Genomic DNA, 27,905 nt, shown 5'->3' on the forward strand with positions numbered 1-27,905 from the left:
ATGATTCAATCTGTTGAAATGGCACTGTCTTCTATTTATGCTAACTCAGGCCACATCCAAGGGTCATGGATTTGGATTCTGAGGACCTGCACTACAGTTAATAGAAACCTGGGTGATTGCATGGAGTGGATATTGTGGACAGAGAGTGACCTAGAGAGGGGTGAGTCAGCTGCAGCCGTGGCTCACAGGTCTTCTAGACATTGAAGGTAGAAGAAACAGAATGAAGCAGTCTGTTGCTGTGGGCTGTGTTCCTGTTCTTCAGAGACCAAGGCAGGGGTGCTCTCTCCAGGGTGGTGGGAGGGGCAGGGAACTATCTTAGCCTTCCAGCTGACACCTGCTCGCCATATAGCAGCACACACCTATCAACAGGGACACGGGGATGACTAAGACAGACAGGAACAAGCAGGAAAGATAGGACAGGTATCTAATTACACAGCTACACACCCAAGCTACAATGATGGGCACTGATGTGACGTACAGGGATCCCATGCAGGGAAAGGAGCTCAAGGAAAGCATCCTGTGGCTTTTCAACTTGGACATGAGCCATGAGCAGGAGCTGGCTGGGCAAGGAGGGAAGGGAAGAGTGTTGGAAGCAGAGGGAACATCATGTGTAAAGCCCCCAGTGCTGCAGGTCAGTGAGGTCAGGAGTGAACTCAAGTGAGGATGAGGAGGAGCTAGACAGGGCCAGTCTAAATAAGGATTTTGATTTTCATCATGAGAGGAATAATAAGTTTTGGGGTTCTTTCTTACTTTCTTTCTTTCTTTCTTTTTTTTTTTTTTTTTTTTGGCTAATACCAATCAAGGTCACTTGGAAGCAGAGACACCAGAAGGGAGGCTTTAGCAGTTGTCCAGGAGAGAGCCTAGTGATGAACAGACCAGGGTGGCTACAGAAAGTAGCAGAAGCATGAGGAGAAAATGAGGTCAGTTTGAATACCATGCCTCTGGGAGCCTATAATCTTTCAGGTTGTGTTTCAGTATAAAATTTTGGCACTGTTTTCCTTGATGTTAAACTTTTTGTTAAGTATTGATCCTTCTATCATTGTGAATCTTCTGAGAGAATGAAAAATGACTTCAAGCTGAAGAAAAAGTTGATAGCAGAGCATATGGAATATTCTAGTAAATACTATAAGAATTGCAGACATTAAGCTATTCACATGTTAATTATTAGTTCATTAATATGATTGATTTCAAATAAGAGTACCTGAAATTTTCAAATTAATGTTAGGGATTTGTGAGCTGGAAGGAGCATAGCACTGGACTAGCTATAAGGAAATTCGATCATCTTTCTTCTGTCACTAAGTGACTGAGACTTGAGTGATTCATTTATTTGTCTTCCTCTCCTCATCTGTTTATTTCTCCTAAAATCATCATTCTCCAAAGAACTTAATAGTCAAGCTCTTTAGGGGACTAGGCTCTTCCAACTCTATGAAGAGCACAGAGAAGCTGGTGACTTGCTCAAGGTTAACAAAGGCAACACGGAACTCAGAACTTAGGCATTCAACAAGTCCTCAGCCACACCAGCAGGCAGCCCTATCTTCATCGTTGAAGATTTTGCTTTAGGCACACTAATGAAAAGAATTAGTGCAAAAGCTCTAACTTTCAGCAGGTAGACTTTTAATTGTTAGAAATTACCATATTTTTTAATTTGAAAGTATGTGGCTCCAGTTGTTGAGAAGTCCTCTTTATATTTAGCTTTAATTGTCCATACACCGAATCTGTGGAAGCAAGATGTTTAATATTATAGCTGTGATAAAATACTTTTAATTCACTCAGGGAAACTGAATAAATTCCTATTTTAAAGAAGTTACAATGAAAAAATATATATACATATATACACATGTTTATATATATATGTGTGTATATATATATATATCTTCTAAGTAAATGTTTTGTTTACGTGATATTTTTAACAATAAACAGAAATAATTGAATATTTTGGGGATTATAGAAATTTTTAGTAATCAGTTCTTCGTATATTGGTTTATTTTTCCAAGGCTTTGTTTTGATTTTTTTCTTTGAGGTATTGGAGATTGAACCCAGGGACTCTCTACCACTGAGCTACATCCCCAGCCTTTTTTTTTTTTCTTTTGAGATAGGGTCTATCTGTTAGCAGGGTGACCTCAAACTTGTGATCCTCCCACTTCAGCCTCTGGAGTCACTGGGATTATAGGTTTGCATTATGATACCCACCTATTTTAACTTAATTTAGATTCATAAGCTTTGATTTGAAGAACTGATGATAACTTGAAATTTATTTAATCCTGGAGCTTAACTATGTTACCATAACACTGAAGTCCCAATAGAGCAGCAAATTCATAATAATAATAAATCTGGAAACATACACAATGTGTAGGTCAAGCATATGTGGATAATAATATTCACACCTTTTGTAAATGAAATTCTGGTTGGAGACAAGTTATGGTTTCTTTAAGAAGGAAAATGACTTACTTACCAAACAACTTTTATTCAAAAATATTTACTGAGCACCAGATAATGCACTAGAGATGTAAAAATGAACAAAATAGCTGGGCATGATGGCATACACCTGTAATCCCAGTGGCTCAGGAGGCTGAAGCAGGAGGATCACAAGTTCAAAGACAGTCTCAACAACTTAGCATGGCCCTAAGCAACTTAGCAAGACCCTGTCTCAAAATAAAAATAAAAAACAAAAAGTTCTGGAGATGTGGTTCAGTGATTAAGTACTCCCTCCCCCCAAAAAAAGAACAAAATAGAAGAAACCTGTTCTTCATGGAGCTAATAGGCAACATGAGTTCAAGTTGTCACTTTTCTATTTACTAACAGGTTTAACTTGTGTAAGTTACTTAACCTTATTTTGAAATGACAAAAAGAACACCTACCTTAAGACTGATTGTCAATTAATGTTAATATTATGACTATGATTATTAGTATCATCATAACTCAATGAGTATTCACCAAGAGCCTATTATGTTGAAGTGCTGTGATACATCAGTGAGCTATATGGACAAGGCCCCTGCCCTCAAGGAGTTTACAAAATAGTGTGGAAGAAAAGGCAAGCTGATTAATAGGTAAACAACTACCATATTGAAATAGGTGTCATGAAAAAAAAATACACAAATATGGAGATAAAGAAAGTGAGGGACTCCATAGATCGATAGCCTTTTTGCAAAGGCAGCATTTTCCCTGAGGCCTAAAGATGACAGGAAGCTTGCTCTGTGAAGGACAAGGTGAAGCACACTCTAAACAGGGGCAACAGGCTGGGGAAACTACTGGTCAGTCAGATTCCCATTGCCAGTACATTAACTCCCAGTGACACAAGATAGAGACACCATAATAGTAGTGAAGTAATAGGCTTGATTCTGTACTCTATGGCATGTAGCATTTTCAAGAAAGGCCACAATTTGTAAATCATTCAAATTATCAAAGTCACTCAATTTCAGTCCAAATTTTTAGGAAATGACTTATAATAATATAACTCCCCTCTAGAGGACAGAGGAGAAATGACCAGAAAAATATTGTGCCTCAAAGTTACAATGTCGCCATCTCTAAGTGCCCTTGTCTTATGAGTCCTCCTCTATTTTAAGTTCCTTCAAAGCAGGGATTGTGGATTCTTGGTTTCCATTGGGCACCTCTCCCTCCCATGGTGATTTACACATGCCAGGAATGTGTTCATTAATGGTGTGTTATATCAGATCCTGTGAAGACATGATTTTAAGTCCTTTCACGTGAGGACCAATGAGGTAATGGCTCTAAATGTCCCCATGTTGGACTCTGCCTTCTTGTGGTCTATGCAGACAGAAATTACAGAGGACCTGATTATCTAACACCCAGGCAAGAAATGGCACCACGCCAGTCTCTTGGACCCATAGCCTACAGAATTCCTTCAGAGGTGGGAGGTGATGCTTTTGATGAAAAGCCCAAGGACTATTTTTGTCTCTTTCCAATTGTTATTTCTATATGTTAAGAGAATGAATGAGAAGTATTGGGATTTTTTTTTTTTCCTCTTTTGAGACATGGTCTCACTATGTAACCTATTCTGGCCCCCATCTCCTGGGCTTAACCAATCCTCCTACTTCTGCCTCCTGCAAGGTCTATCAACTTGCCTGGCCAGGCTCTAGTACTAAGGATGCCCCCCACCCCCTCACCCCCAACCCACCCACCCCCCTGCCCCAAGGAACTGATCCAACTTTTCCAAAGACTGAAGACTTTGCATATCCACATTTGTGACATCTTTTGTTAACACTAGGTGGTTCCATTTGACTGTCTGCTTCAAGGCCAAAAGTTCCTGATTTGCTTTGTAGAGGGAACTTTATCAAGTAATATTTTTACATACATAGGATTAGATGGAATCTTGAAGTCAGGAAAAGAGATAATCCCAGTATAATCATTTTCTTCTACTATGTCAACTTCTGATCCTTCAGGATCCTTAAAATAAAAACAAACACACCCTTGTCTTAGTTTATTTTCTGTGGCTGGATGGAATATCTGAGAGACTGGACAACTGGTTAAGAACAGAGATTTATTTAGGCTCACTGTTCTGGAGCCTTGGAAGTCCAAGAGGATGGTGCTGGCATCTGGGGGGACCCTGGTCTTGTTTCTCTTATGGTGGAAAAGGGGAAGGGCAAACAAGCCCATGGGAAAGAGTTTGCTCTGATGACAAAGCCTCTCCCAGAGAACTCACCTGCTCCCCTGAGAATGGCCTAATTCATTCATCAGGGTGGAGCCTTCTGACTCCTCCCCTGGCCCCACCTCCCAACACTGCCTCACCTGAGCTTGGGGCACATACTCAGTCCACAGCAGCCCTGAAGACCCAGAAACCACATTTTAACAATTTCAACTAATTATATGATCTTTGACCTGCAAAAACACTTATCAACCAACACTCCTCTTTTCAAATTAAATATGAAAGACAAAATTCTGTTTAATGTTATTGAAGTCAAATATCGTTTGTTTAAAGCCACTTCCTATTTTTGGAAGCTCCCCTGTCTGTCCTCATCATTTGGAAGAGGCTCTACTCTCTATTTTACAATTTAATAAAGAAGTGTAACAAAATGTAAACAACAGCAAAGTATCCCTGAGGCTTCTAATAAACCAAATGTGAGCCTAACAGGCTTTAGAAATATCAGAATTTATTTTTTATATGTGTTCACTTGAAATTCTCCAACACAAATATTCTGCAAACTGAATTTTATTAGCTAGACAATTTTTAAATGTGCAGTGTGGGCACTGTTTAAATTTACCTTTGTTTATTTAGTTTTTTGTTTGTTTTTATGGTGCTGGGGATCGAACCCAGTGCCTCACACATGACTAAACCAACTTGAAAGTTCTCATAAATTGTCCCTGCATGCTTCATTTTGCATTTGGTTTAGCATATTATTAGGATGAGGTTTTGTGGGTCTTGGAACTACACTTGGAGGTCAGGTTGAACCTTAACTGAAAATCTAAGCACTATTTATCCAGACTGAAATTCATGGTTGGAATTTTAAGCTTTTTTTTCCCTCTTAAATGACAAACTAACAATTACAAAAGCCTATTTTGAGGAAGAAACTACACTTGTAGCTAAGTAGCTTCCCTGCTGTTCTTCATCTAATCATCAGTTTACAGGATCCATCTAAGATGATCTTTCTGAGTACTCTTTTCAGGAAATTTACTGCATTCTGACTCCCTGCAGCTGTTGGATCAGCTCCTCTTCCTCCCCCTCCCTGGGGAAACTCTTACTTGGGATCACTGGCATCCATTTTCTGTGTGATGCCAGGGTTCGGCTTCACTCACGATCAACGATGAGACCTGGGCTAGAGAGCCTGCGTCCAAAGCCCTGGTATTCTCCAATAGAGCTGAGGTTGCTTCTGCTTAGTTCTCTTCCAGACAGTCTATCAGTCTGGAGTTTATTTACTCTTCTCACTTTTTAGTCTTCCTGCTCCCATAGATGAACTCATGCTATTTCTTAAATGGAATGGTATTTATTATTGTAAAAGAACCTGTGTCTGTGTTATGGTTTAGATATTAGATGTCCTCCAAAAACTCATTTGTAAGAAATGACATGATTTGGTTATAAGAGTATTAATCTAATCAGTGCATTAATCCACTTGACAGGATTAATTGGGTGGTTAGCTATAGGCAAGCAGGGTATGGCTGGAGGAGGTGGGTTACTGGGGGTATGCACTTAGGGTTTATATTTTGTCCATGATGTCGGGGCACCTGCACCCAGCCCCTCTCGTTCTTGGTGGCCATGCCTTGACCTGCTTTCCTCTACCAAACTCCTGCGACATATCCTGCCTGATCTTGGGCCCAGAGCAATGAAGCTGGTCATCTACAGTCTGAGACCTCTGAAACCATTAGCCCCAAAATAAACTCCTAAAATTGTTTTTGACCGTTCTTTTAGTTGTAGCAGCAAAAAAAAGTGACTAACACAGTTATATCCTTTCAATAAGGCCCAGTTCAAGTGATTCTTTATTTATTCCAGAAAAGCATTACATATGCCCTCACTCTCACCCCATTTTGCTTTCCTTTGAGCTTCTGTCACCTACATTATTTTTCCTACTGCATAATTTGTTCTACTATAGTTTTTCTCTCTAGTATCTACTCTTTTGTGCTTGAATTCTGACAAGGATTTGTTATTTTTCAGAAGAGGTGACCCAGCCTATTATAAAAGATCGTTATCCCTATACCTACTATTAATAAGTGAGTAGTTATGAGTAATTGCAGTATTTTATTTCCCCATAAAAAATATCCTAGGTATATGTGGAAACTGGGTAAAATTGTCAGTTTATTACAATCTTACTAACTGGGTAAGACCATGGAAGTTTATTATACATCTTTTGTTATGTATGTCATGTCTGACAAATGGCTGATAATTGCTCATGTCATAGTTCAGCAAAAATTTCCACACATGTTAGCATACTAGTTATTAAACTCTAAGTTCCTTAAAAGTAAGAACTATGGATTATAATTCTTCATCTTAAATCATGCAAATCAAAAATCAATGCATAAGACAGATATTCAACTAATTCTTAGTGATTGATGGGTATTCTTAAAAATGAAATAATAAAGGATGTATTTAAACAGTTTAAATACAATCAAATTCTTCAACTTGCTGAGATTTAATTTTTATTAGTTTTTTACATATTTATATTATAGACATATACATCTATAGTGCTATTTTGATAGTAGATGCTTAATAACCATTTATGGGATATTGAATGATTGAGTGTAGAGTAAGGACAGGATTATAGAATAGGACTTTTGAGTTAATATTATTTAAATAAATCATATACTTACAATGAAAGTTAAAACAGTTTTTCTTTTGGCGGGCTTCCAATCATCATTCAGAGAATAAACTCTAACCTTTACTATAAAAAAAAATTAATATAATCAAAAACTGTGCTAAGCATAAGAATATTTTGATGTTTAAAAACAATCATCCTTAAAAGAAAAATTCTCATTTTAAAAACTTAATAAACAATCAATACCTGATAATCTATATTTAAAGCCAGGCACAGTGGCACATGCTTGTAATCCCAGTGGCTCAGGAGGCTGAGATAGGAGAATTGCAAGTTCCAGGCCAACCTCAGAAATGGCAAGGCGCTAAGCAACTCAGTGAGACCCTGTCTCTAAATGAAATACAAAATAGGGCTGGGGATATGGCTCAGTAGTTGAGTGCCCCTGAGTTCAATCCCTGGTACAAAAAAAAAAAAATACTTAAAAGAAAGAAAATGTCACTTTGTAAATGTTGATATTTCTAAAAATTCTTTATGTTAAAGGGAATCCTCTAGAATTTCTTTAAAGAGTTACTTCTCCAGTAATTTCTTTTTTTTTTAATTTTGGTTCCAAATATTGATTGAATTCAGGAGTATTCAACTACTGAGCCACATCAGAAGCCCTTTTTATTTTTTATTTTGAGACAAGGTCTCAGTAAGTTGCTTAGGGCCCCACTAACTTGCTGAGGCTAGCCTTGAACTTTTGATCCTCCTTCCTCAGCCTCCAGATGTGCTGGGATTACAGGCATCCACCACTGCACCCAGCTCTCCCAGTGAATTTAAAGTACAATTTATTTTATTAAACAAGTCATGATAAATATAACTATAGTATAAAATTAGTTATATTAGGCCATTATTTGTTACAGATATCAGAAGTAGCAAAATAGTGACATCTACCATATGGTTATATAAAAGAATAAAATATTGTTTTATATTAGGGTTAAAGATTTCAATGAAAAGTTGGGAGTTTGAATCAGACCTTTGAATCCAACAAGGCCCAAAATAGCTTTATTGCAAAAGGCAGCTTTAAATGATATGTTTTTGTTACATTTATTACGTCAGATCTTTCCAATATTTTCTCATTCTTAGAAGTGTAATGCCAGGGGGCTGGGGTTCTGGCTCAGTGGTAGAATGCTTGCCTAGCTCATGTGAGGCCCTGGGTTCGATCCTCAGAACCACATAAAAATAAATGAATAAACGTTTGTGTCCAACTAAACTAATAAATAAATAAATATTTTTAAAAAGAAGTGTAATGCCAGGGGGCTTATATTGTTAATTTTCTTTCTGTCAATTAATACATTCCTACTTTTAAAACATATCCTCTGTTCATCTTCCACCTCTTTGCTGTTTGATAAACACGGACCAAGTGCCTTCTAAGGACATGTTGTAATTTCTCTAGGGTTTTGCTGATGCCTAAATCATTTCATGGCCAAAGTTCTGTCCACATAATAAAACTGGATTGGTACTATAAGCCCAATATGATTTACAGGATCAGTAAATAACAAGGCCATTGTTAAGGAAAGCACTGATAGCCATGAAAGGTCCCAGACATTGGGTATTAGACTAGGTACTTACTGGATAGTGACGCTGACCCTAGATAGTAGGCAGGGAAAACAGGACCCAGTCAAGGAGCGTCATTAATACAGGAAGAAAAAAGGGCGAGGTTGTGCTTGTTTTTAGTATGATCAAGCTTAAAAGACCTGACCTGTGTGGGGTAGAGACTGTTAACTTGTCACCAAGCCATCCTCAAGGGGCAGGAGATGGCACTGTTTTGGCAAGGACATTCTGTTTAACATGATGGCAATATCCCCACCCTCTCTGGACCTTTCCATTGAGAGGATTGTAACAGGTGCCCCTGCTGAGGAGGTAGTGGTACTGCCATGTCCCACCTCAGTGTTGATGCCAACTCCACCAACATTTAGCAAGTCCCCACTGTGTGCCAAATTTTTCAACAAAACCTGCTGGTTCTGCCTTCTTTCCCCAAACTATCACTAATAAAATGTCAGAGGCTCCCCCTTTTACAGATACCTCTCTCATAACCTTGGGTATGGCGTGGTCAAGAGGCAAAGATGGTGAGGAGGAGAGATGGGGAGGTGAAGGCTTTGCACACATGACCGTGTAGGCAGAATCATGCTTTTCTGGGTTTAACTTTTGGTCCACTGAGAAAATTTCCAGGCACTCCTCACTAGGGTTAGACTGGCTATTCTGCTTTTCCCCTCTAACAAAAGAACAGTATGTTTAGCAGACATTTTCTCAGGTAGAAACTCTTTGAAAATTAATATCCACACATTTCTGTGAGCTGGTGTATTCTCTGCTGAAACATCTAATCCCCTCGGCTTGGATTTGTTTCCCCAGTTTGGGGATTTGCTCCAGAGTCAATTTTTCATGTATGTGGTTCTATAATAAGTTATTTTCCCATTGCCAAAATTGTATTTGCAATTAAGTCTTACATTTGTTTAATAGGTAAGCTCAACATTTTACAAAGTTTAATAAGTGAAATAACTGTGACAGACCAGATAACTAAATTGTTTATTCCATAATTTATTTAGCAATTTCTCCCTAAATTAAAATGGTATTTGCAAATGTAAAAGTCTTTAGGACTGAGTCTCTTGAGCAGGGTTGAAAACCTATCTCCAATTTCAGGTGTTAAAAAGTTCTACAACACAGTGTCAATTTTCCCCAGAGAAGGAAGAATCTTGCACTCTACCTGACTGGTGTGGAGTGTAAACAGGTTTGTCTGTATGAATGAAGAGATATCCATTGTCATAGCTTATTGGCATTTTTTTTGATTTTGAAAAATGCTTTGATACGACTTCCAAATACACATATGAAACAGAGCCTTTTTCTCCAGACAGTTGTTTGGGTTGTATCTGTAAAAGAAAATATTGCTAGAAAAGAGAAAAGTAATTCTAGGGTTCTAGGACAAGTTGATTTTCTCAACACCACTGCAATCTCATTAAAAGAAAAAATGAGTGTGTGTATCTCACCATTAGTGAAGTAGATTGGGATCCAGAAGAGTCAATTAAATTTACCCCAAGCCCTTTCAGTGTCAATTATTATCAACCTTATCTTTAAGAATGGGACAGTTGGGGCTGGGGATGTGGCTCAAGGGGTAACGCGCTTGCCTGGCATGCACGGGGTACTGGGTTCGATCCTCAGCACCACATAAAAATAAAATAAAGATGTTGTGTCCACCGAAAACTGAAAAATAAATATTAAAAAATTTCTCTCTCTCTCTCTCTCTCTCTCTCTCAAAAACAAAAAACCACACAAACAAACAAAACGGACAGTCTTCTTGGTTCCATGTTTGCTCATTTACACACTCTTAATGCAGCCACTGCTACAGAACTGATGAGAAACCTCGGCCTGGTCGGCTCCCTGATGAGCCCTGCTCTCCTCGGCCTCTGGCAGCCTGGTTCAGGCTCTGCACACTCTGTGCCCATCACACACTGCTGCTCCTGGGCCACGGTGCACACTTCCCAATCTGAGCATGTAATTATACTCATCCCCTTTACCTTCAATGATATGTGATTTTACACAAAAATATGTAATAAAAGGAAGCACAGTGTTTCTCAGAAAATTAGGATTTAAAACATGTTGAAAATAAATACTAAAACCAAAGCTATAGAATTACATTTTTGAGATTATTGTAGAAATTTTGAAAACATTGTAAAAATCTGTAGTATTCTATGCTCGGATTACTATGCAAAAAGCATCTTGATTTCCTTCTCCACTCTTAAGAAACACTACAGAACACGCATGATTCTGTAGTGTAACCTGTAATAAATAAGATCTGAACGTGGGTCAATGGACTTGTCCTTAGAAGATATTGGCACAACATCCAACAATTGGCAAAAAAGATACATTGGAATGTTAAGATAAAATTAAATGCTTCATAAACATTGATTGGTTTAAATTTAAAGGTGAACACCACAGGTAGCTAGTAGCAACCTTACAACTTATCAGATAAGAAGTGCTTACTGAAAATAACACTTGTGGGGAATGAATTTTAATTCTTAATAAACCTGAAAGTATTAGTATTTGCCATCAGAAGTTTCATGAAGTATCCCTATGCTGACTAGAATTTATTAAGATTGATTTTCCTTAAACATGAGTAATATATGCACCACCTTTTTTAAAAAATTTATTTGTTTTAATTAGTTATACACGACAATAAAATGCATTTATGCACTTTGATATATCATCTCATAGATGGGATATAATTTCTCATTTCTCTGAGTGTACATGTTGCAGAATCATTATTGGTCATGTAGTAGCACATATACATACAGTAATAATTTCTGTTTCATTCTGCTATATTTCCTATCTCCACATCCCCTCCCCTTACCTTCTATCACTTTCCTCTACCTAATCTAAGGTAACACTATTCTTCCCTAGTGTGTCCTGCCTTATTGTGAATTAGCATCTGCATATTAGAGAAAACATTCAGCCTTTGGTTTTGTTGGATTGGCTTATTTTGCTTAGCATGATATTCTCCAACTCCAACCATTTACTAGCAAATGCCATAATTTTATTCTTCTTTAAAGCTGAGTAATATTCCATTGAGTATATATACCACATTTTCTTTATCCATTCATCTATTGAGGGACACCTAGGTTGGTTCCATAGTCTAGCTATTTTGAATTGAGCTGCTATAAACATTGATGTGGCTGTGTCCCTGTAGTATGCTGATTTTAAGTCCTTTGGGTATAAACCAAGGAGTGGGATAGATGTGTCAACTAGTAGTTCTATTCCCAATTTTCTGAGGAATCTCCATATTGCTTTCCATAGTGGTTGCTCCAATTTGCAGTCCCACCAGCAATGTATCAGTGTACCTTTTCCACCACATCCTCACCAGCATTTATTGTTGCCTGTATTCTTGATGATTGGCATTCTGACAGGAGTGAGATGAAATCTTAACAGTAGCTTTGATTTACATTTCTCTAATTGCTAGAGATGTTGAACACTTTTTCATATATTTGTTGATCAATTGTATTTCTTTTTCTGTGAAGTATCTGTTCAGTTTCTTAGCCAATTTATTGATTGGGTTATTTGGTTTTTATGGGGGGGCAGGGTGTTAAGTTTTTTGAGTTCTTTATATATCCTAGAGAATAATGCTTTATTGGAGGTGCATGTGGTAAAGATTTTCTCCCAATCTGTAGGCTCTGTCCTCACTTTATTAATTGTTTCCTTTGTTGAGAAGCAGCTTTTTAATCCTTACCATTTATTGATTCTTGATTTTTACTTCTTACACTTTAGGAGTCTTGTTAAGGCCAATGTGGTGAAGATTTGGGCCTATTTTTTCTTCTATTAGGCACAGGGTCTGTTCTAGTGCCTAAGTCTTTGATCCACTTTGAGTTGATTTTTTTGCAGGGTGAGAGACAGAGGTTTAATTTCATTTTGCTACATATGGATTTCCAGTTTTGCCAGCACCATTTGTTGAATAGGCTAACTTTTCTCCATTGAATGTTTTTGATACCTTTGTCTAATATGAAATAACTACATTTATGTCAGGCAGGGTTTGTCTCTGTGTCCTCTATTTTTTACCAATGGTCTACAAGTCTATTTTGGTGCCAATATCATGCTGTTTTTATTACTACAGCTTTGTAGTATAGTTTAAGGTCTGGTATTGTGATGCCTCCTCCTTCACTTTTCTTGCTAAGGATTGCTTTAAATATTCTGGGTCTCTTATTTTTCCAAATAAATTTTATGATTGCTTTGCCTATTTATATGAAGAATGTCATTGAAATTTTAATAGGAATTGCATTAAATCTGTATAATGTTTTTGGTAGTGTGTCCATTTTGACAATATTAATTCTGCCTACCCAGGTACATGGGAGATATTTCTATCTTCTGAGGTTTTCTTCAATTTCTTTTTTTCTTTTAGTGCTTTGTAGTTTTCATTGTAGAGGTCTTTCATCTCTTTTGTTAGATTGATTGCCAGATATTTTATTTAATTTCTAGAAACATATGACCTACTCAAACTGAATGAGGAGGTCATACATGATTTAAATAGATCAAGTTCAAGTAATGAAATAGAAAAAGCCATTAAAAGCCTACCAGCCAAGAAAAGTCAAGCACCAGATGGATTGTTTTACAGAATTAAAAGACTTTTAAAGAAGAATTAACACCAATACTCTTAAAAGTATTCCATGAAATAGAAAAGGAGGGAACCCTTCCAAACTCATTCTATGAGGCTAATATCACCCTGATATCAAAACCAGACAAAGACACATCAAGGAAAAAAACTTCAGATCAATATCCCTAATGAACATAGATGCAAAAATTCTCAGTAAAATTCTGGCAAATTGCATACAAAAACATATCAAAAGGATAGTGCACGATGATCAAGTAGGGTTCATCCCAAAGATGCAGGGTTGGTTCAACATATGGAAAGTAATAAATGTAATTCATCATATTAATAGACTTAAAAACAAGAATCATTTGATCATCTCAATAGATGCAGAAAAAGCATTTGACAAAATACAGCACACCTTCATGTTCAAAACATTAGAAAACCTAGAGATAGTAGGAACATAACATTTTAAAAGCTGTATATGCTAAACCCAAGGTCAGTGTCATTCTAAATGGAGAAAATTTGAAAGCATTCCTGCTAAAAACTGGAACAAGACAAGGATATCCTCTTTTACCACTTCTATTCAACACATCCTTGAAACTTTAGCCAGGGCAATTAGACAAAAGAAAGAAATTAAAGGGATACAAATATGTAAAGAAGAACTCAAACTATCATTATTTGCCAATGACATGATTCTATATCTAGAAGACCCAAAAAATTCCACCAGAAAACTTCTAGAACTAATAAATGAATTCAGCAAAGTAGCAGGATATAAAATCAACATCCATAAATCAAACGCATTCCTATACATCAGTGGTGAATCCACTGAAAGAGAAATTAGGAAAACTACTCCATTCACAATAGCCTCAAAATAAATAAATAAATAAATAAAATACGCACCACTTTTTTAACTGGGGAATGAACCCAAGGGGATCTTACACTGAGCAACATACACAATCTTTTTTTAATTTTGAGACAGGGCCTTGATAAATAGCTGAAATTATCTTTGAACTTGTGATCCTCCTGCCTTAGTCTCCTAAATTGCTGGGATTAATTGGGGTGCACCACTGCACCTAGCTCTATACATTTTTTAAAGGATAAAATATATAAAAAATTCTCAGCATTGACACTTGATTATTTATAACATATTTTAATAAGACATAAATAAATATAAACCTAATATAAGGTAGAATCTTATGCTTATGACTTTTACAGAATTAAAAAGTAAAAACAGGGCTTGGGGTGTGGCTCAGCGATAGAGCATTTGCTTAGCATGTTCGAGGCCCTAGGTTCTATCTTCAGCACCACATAAACATAAATAAATAAAATAAAGGTATTGTATCCAACTAACACTAAAAAATAAATATTTTTAAAAATCAAGACAGTTTTACAAAATGAGTTCAAAAATTAGAAAAGTAACATAATTTTAATTTGAAGCTCTTTATAAAATTTAAATTTTTAATTTCTTTTTAAACAACTCATTGTAGAGAAACAATGATGCAAATGAGTCCCAGAGGTCCTTTCAACTTTGATGTTTAATTTTTCTGATTATTTTTAAATATCAGAATTTTAAATAAGAAATGAATCATAAGCATCCTCAAGTCTGTACTGCAGTATCTTAATAGAAGAAGTTATTTGGTCAAGGTTGATATTTCTATTTACTGTGGAATACTGATGAGAGCTATTCACTTTAGTAGTCAATAGTCTTATTACTTTTGGAAGCTATGGTTTTAGAATATTTGCGTTTAAAGAAATGCACACAATTTTACTTCCCAATTAGAATCTGAACATTCACTGAATTGAAGACACAATTTTTCAGTTTAGAATTTTCTATTTCACTCAGATTAGCATTAGCAATTGATAATCATCTAATAATTACACAGTGGTAGCGTGGTGCAAATGGTCAAATCTTATGTTTACCAATATTCAAATTTTGTACATATTTTATCAGAAATATTCTGCATATAAAAATAAAATGAAGGATAAATACATACCGTTAAGATTGCAGAGTTTTGGAATTTATTTTCTGGGGATAAAATAACATAGTTTGAAGAGTAACTAATTTTTTTATCAGGATAACTTTTAATAGAGGCTGTTGCATCAAATGCTTCAGTGTATCCATAAGCTTGAATTACAATATTTTCAGATGCTCCAACATGAAATATGTTCGGTGCTGAAATGACATAGCTGTTGAAAGAGGAAAAAGTTCAGTATCTTTATAAGACATGTGTTCTTATACTGATTTTTTTCTCTCACTTGTGAGATTCAACTTGAAATAGACATATTTCAACTTAAATAATATTTAAAAATAAAAATTTATTTTGTGATCTATGATAATTTCAAAGAAAAAAGAGGTTGGAATTAAGATCTGGGAAATAGAGCTGGGGATTTTGTTTGTGTTTGGAAAGGTAATAATAGCAGCCAGGGAGAACTCCATGGTATTCACGGCAACATAGAAGTGGGCACTTGTTTTTCTCCCTTCCTCCCTTCCTCCTTCCCTGTCTTCCTTCTTTCCTTTCTTCCTTCCTTTCCTCCCTTTCTCTTTCCTTTTACTTCCTTTCTTCCTTTCTTCCGTCCCCCTTTTTTTCTTTCTCTTCCTCCCTCCCTCCCTCCCTCTCTTTCTTTCTCCCATTGAAGTAAAAAAAAAAAACAAACAAACAAAAAAAAAAAAAAACCACAGGTGCTAAAAACTGAATTTCAACCCTGCCATCTGCTGGCTGAATGACTGAGGTAAAGTCACTAATCCTCCCTGAGTCCAAAATAATATATCTGTTAAAATTTCAGCATGTATTTTCTTTAAACCAGACTGTGGTCAGGATTAAATAAGAGCATGTATATGACAGCACCCAGCATGCTTAGTACTCATCATTAAGAATAAGATCCACCAATTTCACTAAGTTAATTCAAAAGAACTGATCTTAGAAAGATGCCTTTCTAGTGAGGGTATAAAGACGCAGAACATGAGTGAGCTGGAGGAAGGTATCTGGCAGTAGTGATGGAGCTCTGTAAGGTAACAGAAATAACAATAATCATACAACAATAATCATAAAGGCAGTAACTTGGGTAGTGATGTGTCAGAGCATGTTGGCACTTCCATAGAGCTCTTCTCATCTTTATAAGCCGGTGATGTAGGTGCTATTATTATTCCTGTTTTAGTGATCAGAGATTAATTTGATCAATATCTCAAGACTTATAAGTAAATGAGGTGAAAATTTACATTAGGGTCCCAGTTGTATATAATGTATATAATTGAGGCTAAAGTTACAAGCACTGTTCCAACCATTGGCTGTTGCCTCCATTTTACTTTTATGCCTTTATATAAGAATGGAAATGAACCTCTACAAGCTTTAAAACACAAATTTTAAGATGTGTAACTTTTCATTGTCTTATTAGATGCACTTATAATAAATAGAATATTTTTGTGTATCAGTGAAGTATCTAATTTGAATAGTGAGAGCTGCACACGAAGCATTTATCAACCCCAAAGGCCTTAGTGATTGACTAAGTGAAGTGTTCCGACAGGCTTGGGGGGCACCCACCACCACACTGGGCAGAATTACTGCACTGCACTTTTTTTTTCTTTCTTTCCTCCTTTCTCTGCTTCCTGGCTGCCATGTGGTAAGTAGCCTTCTTCTCTACCCTCCCACTGTCATGATGTTCTGCTTTGCCTCAGACCCAAAACAATGCAACCAGCTAACAATAGTCTGAAACCTCTGAAATCATGAGCTAAAATAAGTCTTTCCTCCTTTAAGCTGTTTTTCTCAGGCATTTTCCTCAAAACAATGAAAAGCTTGTAACAAAGATACCTTTACCAAATCTTTACTATGTGCTAGGCACCATCCTAAGCACCTATATATTCATACACATGTTTTAGTCAGCTTTTTATGTCTCTGTGACCAAAAGATCTGACAAGAACAATGTAGAGGAGGAACAGTTCATTTTGGCTCATGATTTGAGAGGTTTCAGTTCATAGTCAATTGACTCCAGAGCTCTGAGCCTGAGATGAGGCAGAACATGGCACTGGAAGGGCATGGCAGATGACAGCAGCTCAGGACATGGTAACCAGGAAGCAGAAAGAGAGAGCACTGTGCTCAACAGGGACAAAATATAAACCCCAAAGTTATGTCCCCAGTGACTTACTTCCTCCAGCCACACTTTACCTGCCTGCAGCAACCACCCAGTTAACCCATATCAGTGGATAAATCTAAGTTACTGCTCTTATAATTTAATAATTTCACTTCTGAACATTCTTGCATTGTCTCATACATGAGCTTTTGGGGAACACATCGTTTCTAAACCATAGCATCCCACCTTTGACCTCCAGATGTTTATGTCATCTCAAAATATAAAATACATTCATTTTTTTAGAGTCCCATAGTCTTAATAGCACTATTGAAAGTCCATATCCAAATCTTATCTGAGACTCAAGGCAAACCCTTGGATACTTTCCCTTGTGAAGATCAATGGCAAGTTATATATGTCATATAAACATTTTCATTTTGCAAGGAGGAAATAAGAACGTAAAAAGAAAGGATGAGACCAAAGCAAGATTATAATTTAGCTCAGCAATCAAATCCTGTAGCTCCATGTCTAGTATATGGGGCACATGGCATTGTAATGGTTTTTCTAAAGGGCTTATGTAGTTTTGCTCTATGGCCTTGTTGACTGTAGTCCATATGGTGCTCTCTTGGCTTGCCTCTGCTCAATTCCAGCAGCTTTCCTTGCCAGACATTTCATAGTACTGTTATCCCTCGATCTTGAGGGTTTCCATTGCAGCTTCAGCTTCTTTCTCACATCTTTATGCATCACATCCTCAGGGGATGCTCACAGGGACTGTGTAGTTTCCCACCATCTTCAGCAGTAGCCAAGCCTCCTGGAACCATACCTGCAGCAGCCTCTGAGTGCCTGGGTGGCTGATCATTGTTTAAAAAACAAACAAAAAAAACAAAAACCGAAAACAAACAAAAAAACTTCCTAGGCTCCCCTGTGTAAGCAGGGTACTCCTTTGTCTCTTCTCAAATAAATTTTTTTTTCAAATAAATTTTTACTTCTATACCCTTAAGCCTAAGGGGCATAGTCTTGTCAATTTCTAAGATGCCCTTAAGCCATCTTTCTTACTGTTTTGAGTACAGTGGTTAGCATCTTTTTAGTGGTTTTAATCTCTTTGACAACTAAAATGTTCATAGTCCCAGTTTTATTTGCACTTGTTCAACCAAATTGGAAATTTTTCATATCTTTCTTCTCTGGATTCTTTCCTGATTATCACAGTAAACTTGGCTAAAATTCATCAGCAATATTTATGCCACTCCATGAATGTTGTACTGCCTTGAAATTTCCTCTGCCAGATAAATTAGTCCAGCACTTTTCAATTTAGTCTCACCGTAGGTGTTAGGACATGTACAAAATATAAGCAACTTTTTTTTTGTCTGAATGTAACATTAATGGCCTCCAGTCCAATTTTCAATAGAGTCCTCTTTCTCCTCTGAAACCTCATGAGCCCAGTCAGTATTTACTGTCTGCATTTCTGTCAGCATTCTGAGCCCCCACTAGATGCACCCATTCAGCTCTACTTACAACATTTTGTAAGTTTTTCAGCTTTTATCTCTAGACTTTTCAAAATCCTCCCTCCCCTTTAATCCAGCTCTGAAGGCTTTTGAAGTACATGGTCAGGGTAGTCAAAGCATTAACCCTACTCCTGGTATCAACTTTTGTTTTGGTCATCTTTTACACCACTGTGACCAAAAGACCTTACCAGAACAATGTAGAGGACAAAAAGCTTATTTTGGTTCATAGTTTTAGAGGCTCAGTCCATGGTCTTCATAGCCTTGGGCCTGAGGTGAGGCAGAACATCATGATAAAAGCACAAGGCAGGGCTGGGGATGTGGCTCAAGCAGTAGCGCGCGTGCGGCCTGGGTTCCATCCTCAGTACCACATAAGATGTTGTGTCCGCCGAAAACCAAAAAATAAATATTAAAAAAAAATTCTCTCTCTCTCTCTCTCTCTCTCTCTTTAAAAAAAAAAAAGCACAAGGCAGATAAAAGTAGCTAAGGACATGGCAACCAGGAAGAAGAGAAAGCACTCTGCTCTTAAGAGAAAAAGTATAAACCCCACAGGTGTCCCCCAGTGACCTCCTTCCTCCAGCCACACCCTATCTGGCTACAGCTACCACCCATTTAATCCATATCAGTGGATTAACCCATTTATCAGGTTACAGCTCTCATAATCTAATCTTTTCACCTCTGAACATTCTTGCTTTGTCTCATACATGAGCTTCTGGGAGACACCTCCTATGGAAACCATAAAAATATAAAAACTATTATTTTGCTACACCTATTAAGTGAGGAAAGTCCTATTACTCCTCCCATTTTCAGATGAACAAACTACCAATTAATAGGTTCAGGTTCTTAAAAACTGAAGCTGAGTAACCTGTTTCTGGATTTAACACTTTCAATAGCTGTCTTAAATTGAATTTAATAAGAATTTTGCAATCAGAAAAATTTAGGAGCGTCCAATCTGAACACTCCTATCCAGTGCAGTATTGAACATTTTTACCAACACAATTACACAAGAGAAGAAAATAAAAGGGATAAAAAACAGAAAAGGAAGAAGTCAAGTTATCACTGTTTGCAGACATGACCTTATATGTAGAAGATCTAAAAAGCTCCACCAGAAGACTGTCAGAACTAAGAAATTAATTAAAATAAGCAAAGTAGGAAGTTAAAAAAATCAACATACCAAAATCAATGGCTTTCCTCTGCATGAATAATGAATTTGCTGATAAAGAAATCAAGAAAATAGGCTGGCACTGTGGCACACACCAGTAATCCCCAGCGGCACAGGAGACAGAGACAGGAGGATCTCGAGTTCAAAGCCAGCCTCAGCAATTTAGTGAGGCCCCAAACACCTCAGAAGACCCTGTTTCTAAGAAAAAAAAATACACACACACACACACAAAATACATGGCCAAGAGTGTGGCTCAGTGGCCAAGTGCCTCTGAGTTCAATCCCTGGTACAAAATAATAATAATAATAATCTATTCACAATAGTCTCAACAAAACAAAGAAGCTGACAAAAACCCTAGGAATAAATCTAATCAAGGAGATAAAAGACCTCTACCATAAAAACAATGGAATATTAAAGAAAGAAATTGAAGAAAATACTAGAAAATGGAAAAAATTGCCATTTTCATGGATCAGCAAAGTTAATATTGTTAAAATGGCCATATTACCAAAAGCAATATACAGATTCAATATTTTTCTAACCTGACCATGCAATCCCTATCAAAATAACAATGACATTTTTCACAGAACTAGAAAAAAAAATCCTACAATTCATTTGGAAGAAAAAAGATCTAGAGTAGCCAAAGGAATTCTAAGCCAAAAAAGCAATGCTGGAGGCATAACAATATTGACTCCAAATTATACTACAGAGCAATGATAATAAAAACTGCAGGGAGCCAGGTGCAATGGCACATACCTGTAATCCCTGTACCTCTGGAGGCTGAGGCAGGAGGATAGCAAGTTCAAAGCCAGCCTCAGCAATTTAGAGAGTCACTAAGCAACTCAGTGAGGCCCTGTCTCTAATAAAATTCAAAATACTCTAGGAATGTGGCTTAGTGGTCAAGTGCTCCTGAATTCAATCCCCATAATTTCCCACCAAAAAACAAAGGGCTAGGAAGGGGATAGGGTTGTGGCTCAGTGGTAGAGTTCTTGCCTAGCATGTGTAAGGCACTGAGTTTGAATCTCAGCACCATATGTAAATAAATAAAATAAGGATCCATTGACAGCTAAAAAATATTTAAATTTAAAAAAGGCTGGGGATGTGGCTCAGTGGTTAAGTGTTCCTGGGTTCAATCCCCAGTACCAGACAAACAAAAACTGCATGATACTGGCATAAAAGCAGGCATATAGACCAATGGTACAGAATACAGATACAGAGACAAACCCACATATCCAGTTGTCTGATCCTTGATAAAGGTGCTAAAAAAAAACATTGAAGAAAAGACAGCTTTTTAAACAAATGATGCTGGGAAACTGGTTATCCATAAGTAGAAGGATGAGACCAGACCCTTTTCTACCACCCTGCACAAAAAAATCAACTCAAAATGAATCAAAGACCTAGGAAATTGACCAGAAACTATACAACTCCTAGAAGAAAATATAGAGTGTATACACACACACACACACACACACACACACACACACGTACAAGCAACAACTTCTTCATTAGGACTCCTAAAACTCAGGAAATAATACCAAGAATTAATAAAAAGGATGACTTCAAATGAAAAAGCCTCTGCATAGTAGAAGAAACAATTAAGAATGTGAAAAGAGAATCTTAAAACATGGAAGAAAATCTTTGTTATTTACTGTTTGACAGAGGCTTCATATCTAAAATATATAAAAAATTCAATAAACTTAATGCCAGAAAAAAATCAAATATCCCATTAATAGGTGGGCAAATAAATTAAGTAGAATTCCTCAAAAGAAAAAATGTAAGTGGCCAATAAATACATGAAAAAAATGTTCAAATATCTTTAGCAACCAGGAAATGTAAATCAAAACTACAGTGGTATCTCACCTTACTCCAGTTAGAATGGCAACCATCAAGAATATAAACAATAATAAATACTGGGGAGGATGTGGAGAAAAAGGAACTTATATACACTTATGATATTGTAAATTAGTATAAATATATGGAAATCAGCATGAAGTTTTCTCAAAAGAAATGGAACATGACTCAGCTATACAACTACTTTGTATTTATTCTAAAGGATTAATGTCATCATATTACAATGATACATATGTACACATTTATAGCAGCACAATTCACAAAATCCAATCTATGGAACTAGCCTAGGCATTCATCAGTGGATGAATAAAGAAAATATTATATATTTTATACAAACACACACACACACACACACACACACACACACACACACACACGAGTTTATTAAGCCATAAAGAAGAATGGAAGAAACTTGAGAACATTATCTTAAGTGAAATAAGGCAAACTCAGAAAGTACAGGCTCAGATGTTTTCTCTCATATATGGAAGCTAGAGAGGAAAAAGGAAATGAAGGTGTGCAGCAAGGAAGGACCTCATGAAAAATCAGAGATCAGCAGAGTATTGGAAAAGGACCAGGGATAGAGGGCGGGGGGATGGAAAGGGTAGATACTGGGGAAAAATACTTGTCAAATTATTTTGTTATATTGTGTGCATGTATGAATATGTAACATCAAATACCACATTATGTATAATTATAATGCACCAATAAAATATGGAAAAATAGAAAAATCTAGAAATAAAAGGCTATTTTAATTTCAGTATTTTTTAAAAGTTTGTATTTTTTAGTTCAGTATTGAGTTGTTTATGTGGTGGGAGAAGTGGACACATAACCTATTTAGTGTTTAGAAGTCCTTAAAAATGGCTCTGGAATTCTTACTGATGTACCATTATTATGATCTAGCCATATGAGGAATTTTATATTTTCATTTTCTTTCAACAGCTGCAGAGGATCAGGCCACTGAGCTTGCAGAGAGGTGAGACTGCTTCTTTGGCCTTTACCTAGAATGTTTTCCCCAGATGGTTGCATGGCTTCCTCCCTCACTTCTTCAACATCTGCTCAAGTGTCATCTCCTTAACAGAACCCTCCTGTCCATATTTTTAAACAGTGCTTCATCAACTTTTTATCTTTGTGCTTTTCACTTCAAAATACTAATAACTACCTACTCTCATTTATTCCTTAATTCATTGGTTCATTTATTCATCATTTGCTTGTATGAAAGATAATCTCTAGGAATTATCCTTTCTCATCTGCAATACCTTCAATGCTATTACATGCTAGGTGCTCCATGAATATTTGATCAGTCAGTCAACTAGTCAAAGTAATTAATTACCATGTTGTAAAAGGCACACTCTCACGTCTTCAGAGCAAGTGAAGAGGTTTCTATTAAGGTTCAATGCAATGTAGTGGGGAAGAATTCAGAATGTCCTTGGACAAGGATCTTAGGATCCCAGGTTCTAGCCCTAGTTCTGCCACTAACGTAAAGTCAATTAATACAAACTTCTATGAGCTTCAATTGTTTGTCTTTCAAAAAGAAATAAAAATTAATTAAGGTAATGGTGTGATTGTGGCCATGTGATAAAATCTAAAGACTAGAAATGAGAAAATACTACAAATTTATGATATTCTAAGTATATATTTATATTTATAATACATTTAACATGTTTATATGCACATTTTTTGACAATGGAAAAAACTGGTGATAATGAGAAGACATGAATGAAAGTCCTGCCTCTTTCTCTCTCTCTAGGAGTGTGACCTTTGGCCAATCCCTTGCCCTCTCTGGACTTACCCTCATATATGAAACAAGTTGGTTCTATTAGATAATACCTGATTACTTTTCATACTTAAATATTATTTCTAGATATGAGATCATTGTTTTTAACACATAATTAAAAATGTACAGGCTTTCAATACCACTAAAAGTTGTAAAGAATCAGCTCAGAAATGTAGACATAATTAATTACAACAATAAATTTTCAAATCACAGTATTAGAATTGACCCCCAAGTAACTCTGGCTTAACTGTGTGTAGTCCATGAAAAACACAAATCAAACTAAGTACTGAATACAAATAAGCAAGAAATTACAAAATTAAGTTTTTATCTTGAGTTGACTTTGTGCCTTTTTGAAGTGGAATGTGAGTAATCACTTATGTACATTTTTATAAATAACAATCTCATAAAAGCTGTCACTTTGTTAGTCACTTATCAAATCAAAACGCTTCCTTGGTTTTCTCATTCAGAAATGAGACTACCCATTTGGTGCTCTCAGAAGGAGAGAGTTATTTTCAAATCAACACAATCTGTTGAATTTGCTTTTTCACTCATCACTACTAAGATACATAACAAAATGAAGATGAGTTGTTTTACTCACATTTGTTCCTGTCCCTGTCCCAAACTTTTCTCCAGGAAAATTAAAAAACAAAGTATTTCCAAAAGGCCCATGGCTAGAGGTGGTATAAAACCATGGACATAACCTGCTTGAAGCTACTTTCCTTTCAAATAAATTGAGTTTAAAGAGTTGGATAAATTAGTTTTCTGGTTAATTATTAATTCTGAAAGAGTGAATCTCTAAATAAGAAAACTAAAATTGGAACGAAAACACCCTTTCATACCTAGGAATAAGGATAGGAGGTATTTTGGAGAAATTTACACCCAACCCAGGGGGAACTTATTTTTATAAATACAAATAAAAGAACTCTAATACCAGAGTTGGCACTATGAAGAATAGCTCAGTGCTAAAAACCAGGAAACCACATTTTCCCTTTCTTCTCTACAGCAGGGAATTTCCTCTGGGTTTGATCATTTTCTGTATGCATCTGGTAAATCCCATTTGTTTCTGATACTGACAAAAACTTACCTGGATTCCATTTTAAATGGAGATGACTTCAGAAGGAGTCTGAAATAGTCAAGGCTCACAAGGTTGTCTCTTTTAGAGAAGACCTGGGTGGGTCCATCCTTGGTGTTGGAAATGGTCTAAGGATAACCTACATCTGTAAAGGAAGTCCAAGGAATAGTTCCTTGTCTTCCCCAGTCTAGGGAAGGAGCTGAACATTAGGCAGAGAAAAGGTTGTGACTGGAAACCAGTATGTCATGCTCAGGATGCTGCCATCATTCTCTAAGTACCAACCAAACACTTTAGTGTTTAGTAGGGAATGCATATCCTCCAATATCTCTCAATTCATATATACTGCTCATTTAAAGATTAATATACATTGAGAAAGAATATATTTATGTCAAAAATCATATATTTCAGTAAAGATTTTAATAATTTAAAATAAGAGCTCAAAAAATAAAACTATCTATAACAATGGAATATAGTAGCTATATTTTTAAAAAGTTCTTTAATATTTAATTATGTTTATTTTTATGATGTTTTGTATTAATAAGACATTTCTAAATTTATACCTTTATTATTATTCATTTCCACTTTAGAATATAATAGGTACTCTATTTTAAATAAAACAGATGTCTCTAAACATATTTCTATAAATTGGATATTTATGGTCACATTGACATTGCTTGCATTGAATTAATAAGGTTCTACTTACCAATATAAAAGAAAATTTGACATACAAATTTCACTAAAGGTATCTCTAATAAATATCATTGAAATGGCAGAAATCTGCCACTCTTATATGAACATCTAAGGCCACTTGTCTCAAAAGAAAATCTGTAAAATCATTCAGATGTAAAAGATGGGTCAAGTTAAAACAAAAAAAAAATACTTTTGCCATCATTTTCAGGAAGGGAAATTTAAGGTGTGGGGTAATATGTTGTTTTAAGTGCAAACAAGTTTATTTGCTTGTGCTATAGGGTAAATACTAATAAGTGGTGTTTTCATGTTTCACTGGTAGAAAATATTTACAGAACAATGGAGTTCAAAGATTCTGAATAGAACTGAAGTTCAACAGTTTATAGATTTTTCAATTAAAATTTAACTAAAAGTTTAACTAAAAGTTTTTTTAAATCTGTCTTTTAAATGTGGATCAAAGATGGAATTTTCTTTATATTATACAATGTGAACTTTGAGTGAGTCTTTGGTTTTATTTTATTTTTGTACAAATACTATATTTCTAAAACAGGAGAATCTCAAATCTGGCAGAAGCTTTTATGGTCACTTAACCTGGATTCTGGCCTCAAAGTGGAAGCCAAATGATTTACCCTGGTTCACATGGCCTCTCCTGGTCCAGTCCTACTTGGTTCTCCAGTCTCCAAGTTCCCATTCTTCCCTACAGCTGAGGATCTGAAGCATGATGATTCCCTGAAGTCACCATGACATGAAAGTGCTCCTAGAAGGGTAATAATTTTACATATTTTAAATGAACAGTCTTTGAATACTTATCTCACACTTATTTAATTAAAAAAGTCTAAAAACTTATTTTCAATTAATTCAAACTATAGACCTCTTTTTATATATGATAAAAATTATATAAATTATATATAATTTTAAAAAATATTTTTTAGTTGTAAATGAATACAATACTTTTATTTTATTCATTTTTATGTAGTGCTGAGGATCAAACCCAGTGCCTCATACATGCCAGTCAAGCTCTCTACCACTGAGCCATACCCCCAACACTGATGATAAATGATTTTATTTTGTATGATTTTCTTTTATTTTCACAATTCCAGGATTATTTGAAGCAATTCAGACAACATCACTGAGTCTTAGGGAAGGGCTTATAGATATCTTCCAGTAGCTCCAAACATTATATTAAAATCAGGGCTTATATCATTATACCAAACAACTCTATTGTGCACTGCCATCTGCTAGGCTGTAAATTTTTAAAATATTTTTTAGTTGTCTATGGAGCTTTATTTATATGTGGTGCTGAGAATCAAACTCAGTGCCTCACACATGGTAGGTAAGCACACTACCATTAAGCTACAACCCCAGATCCTAGGCTGTAAATTTTTATGAAATTTGTTTAGCTATTGTGTACCATTTTAAAAATCAAACAACTCATAGGGAGGCAATATTAATGGGTTTTAAATCAGAGAACAAAATGTGTCAATATTTTGTGTATTATTGTTTTCAGATTTTCTGCCCACCAGATTGCTGGCTTTAGGTACCTGCTGCCTGGGCTGGTGTAGAAGAGGTGGTATGACCCATAACTGCTTTATGTAATTTGCACAGGCCTGTTCAATCTCTGGAGGCCACCAGAGAAACAGAGGTGTCTCCCCAGAATTAGATCATTCTCAGTTGAGACCTGGGATTATGCTTGGTATGTTTGACAGTGGAAGAGCGGCACTCGGTTGTACAGGGTATAACACATTTGCTCCTCAGCCTGCTTTTTGGCTCAGCCCAAAGTCTCATGCCTTCATACAGTTTTTCTTAATCTTCTTATACCCTCGGTTTGACACATATTTGGAACTATGGGTAACACGTGAATTACTGCTTCTGGCTCTGGAGAACATGGTACACTCAAGAGTCTTTATAAGTGCTTTCCCTTAATAGCAGTGTGGAAGGGAATCTCTGAATGCAAGCTACATCCAGTTAGGGAAACTTATGAGTAAATATATCTCATTAGCCTATTGTTTCCCATTGGATATGTGTGTGTTTAAATGGGCTGAAATATATACTGAGCTACCAAAACATTTACTGAAAAAAGTCTGAGAGGGAAGTTAAAAAATAACAACAGAGAGAAGCTGCTATAGGTGAAGAAGAGTGGAACAGCCCTGCTATTTGCCTGTTGTTCCCCATTTACATTCCCAGCTGATCCTTGAGAACAGTTTCCTACACCTTTCTTCAGAGTGGGTAGGGAGAGAGGGAAAAAAATGCACACTTCCAGGGCATCCCCCAGTGACAAACCTCATCCAGCCTCACTCCACATGCCTATAAGTTACTGTCCAGGAGGGACTGATTAAGTTATACCTTTCATAATCCAATCATCTCACCTCTGACTATTCCTGTATTGACTCAGGAAATTTGGGGGACACCACGGATCCAATCTATTAACAGTGGTGTTGACTAAATTCTGCTTTCTAAAAAAATAAAACCAAGATACATTTCAAATGAAAA

The 27,905-nt window shown here is 36.2% G+C and overlaps 1 protein-coding gene and 1 long non-coding RNA gene across 3 annotated transcripts in view; one reads left to right on the forward strand and one right to left on the reverse strand.

The window, feature by feature from the left end:
- Positions 1–24,401, reverse strand: part of LOC144377347 (complement C5-like) — a 44,930-nt gene extending 20,529 nt beyond the window's left edge. For both annotated transcript variants that reach the window (XM_078048109.1, XM_078048108.1), the window contains exons 1-6: positions 24,255–24,401; positions 15,306–15,498; positions 9,943–10,105; positions 7,258–7,328; positions 4,313–4,404; positions 1,633–1,715 (exon numbers count right to left, since the gene is read on the reverse strand). In XM_078048109.1, coding sequence (XP_077904235.1) covers positions 1,633–1,715; positions 4,313–4,404; positions 7,258–7,328; positions 9,943–10,105; positions 15,306–15,498; positions 24,255–24,325 — 673 coding nt within the window. In that variant the 5' untranslated portion in view covers positions 24,326–24,401. The remainder of the gene's footprint in view (positions 1–1,632; positions 1,716–4,312; positions 4,405–7,257; positions 7,329–9,942; positions 10,106–15,305; positions 15,499–24,254) is intronic.
- LOC144377348 (uncharacterized) lies at positions 1–27,905 on the forward strand. The gene is made up of 5 exons (XR_013438275.1): positions 1–160; positions 804–920; positions 22,822–22,855; positions 25,966–26,180; positions 26,923–27,905. It is a non-coding gene; the product is annotated as an uncharacterized LOC144377348 (long non-coding RNA).

The sequence above is a fragment of the Ictidomys tridecemlineatus genome, chromosome 4 (genome assembly GCF_052094955.1).
Source record: "Ictidomys tridecemlineatus isolate mIctTri1 chromosome 4, mIctTri1.hap1, whole genome shotgun sequence".
Taxonomy (NCBI): Eukaryota; Metazoa; Chordata; class Mammalia; order Rodentia; family Sciuridae; genus Ictidomys; species Ictidomys tridecemlineatus.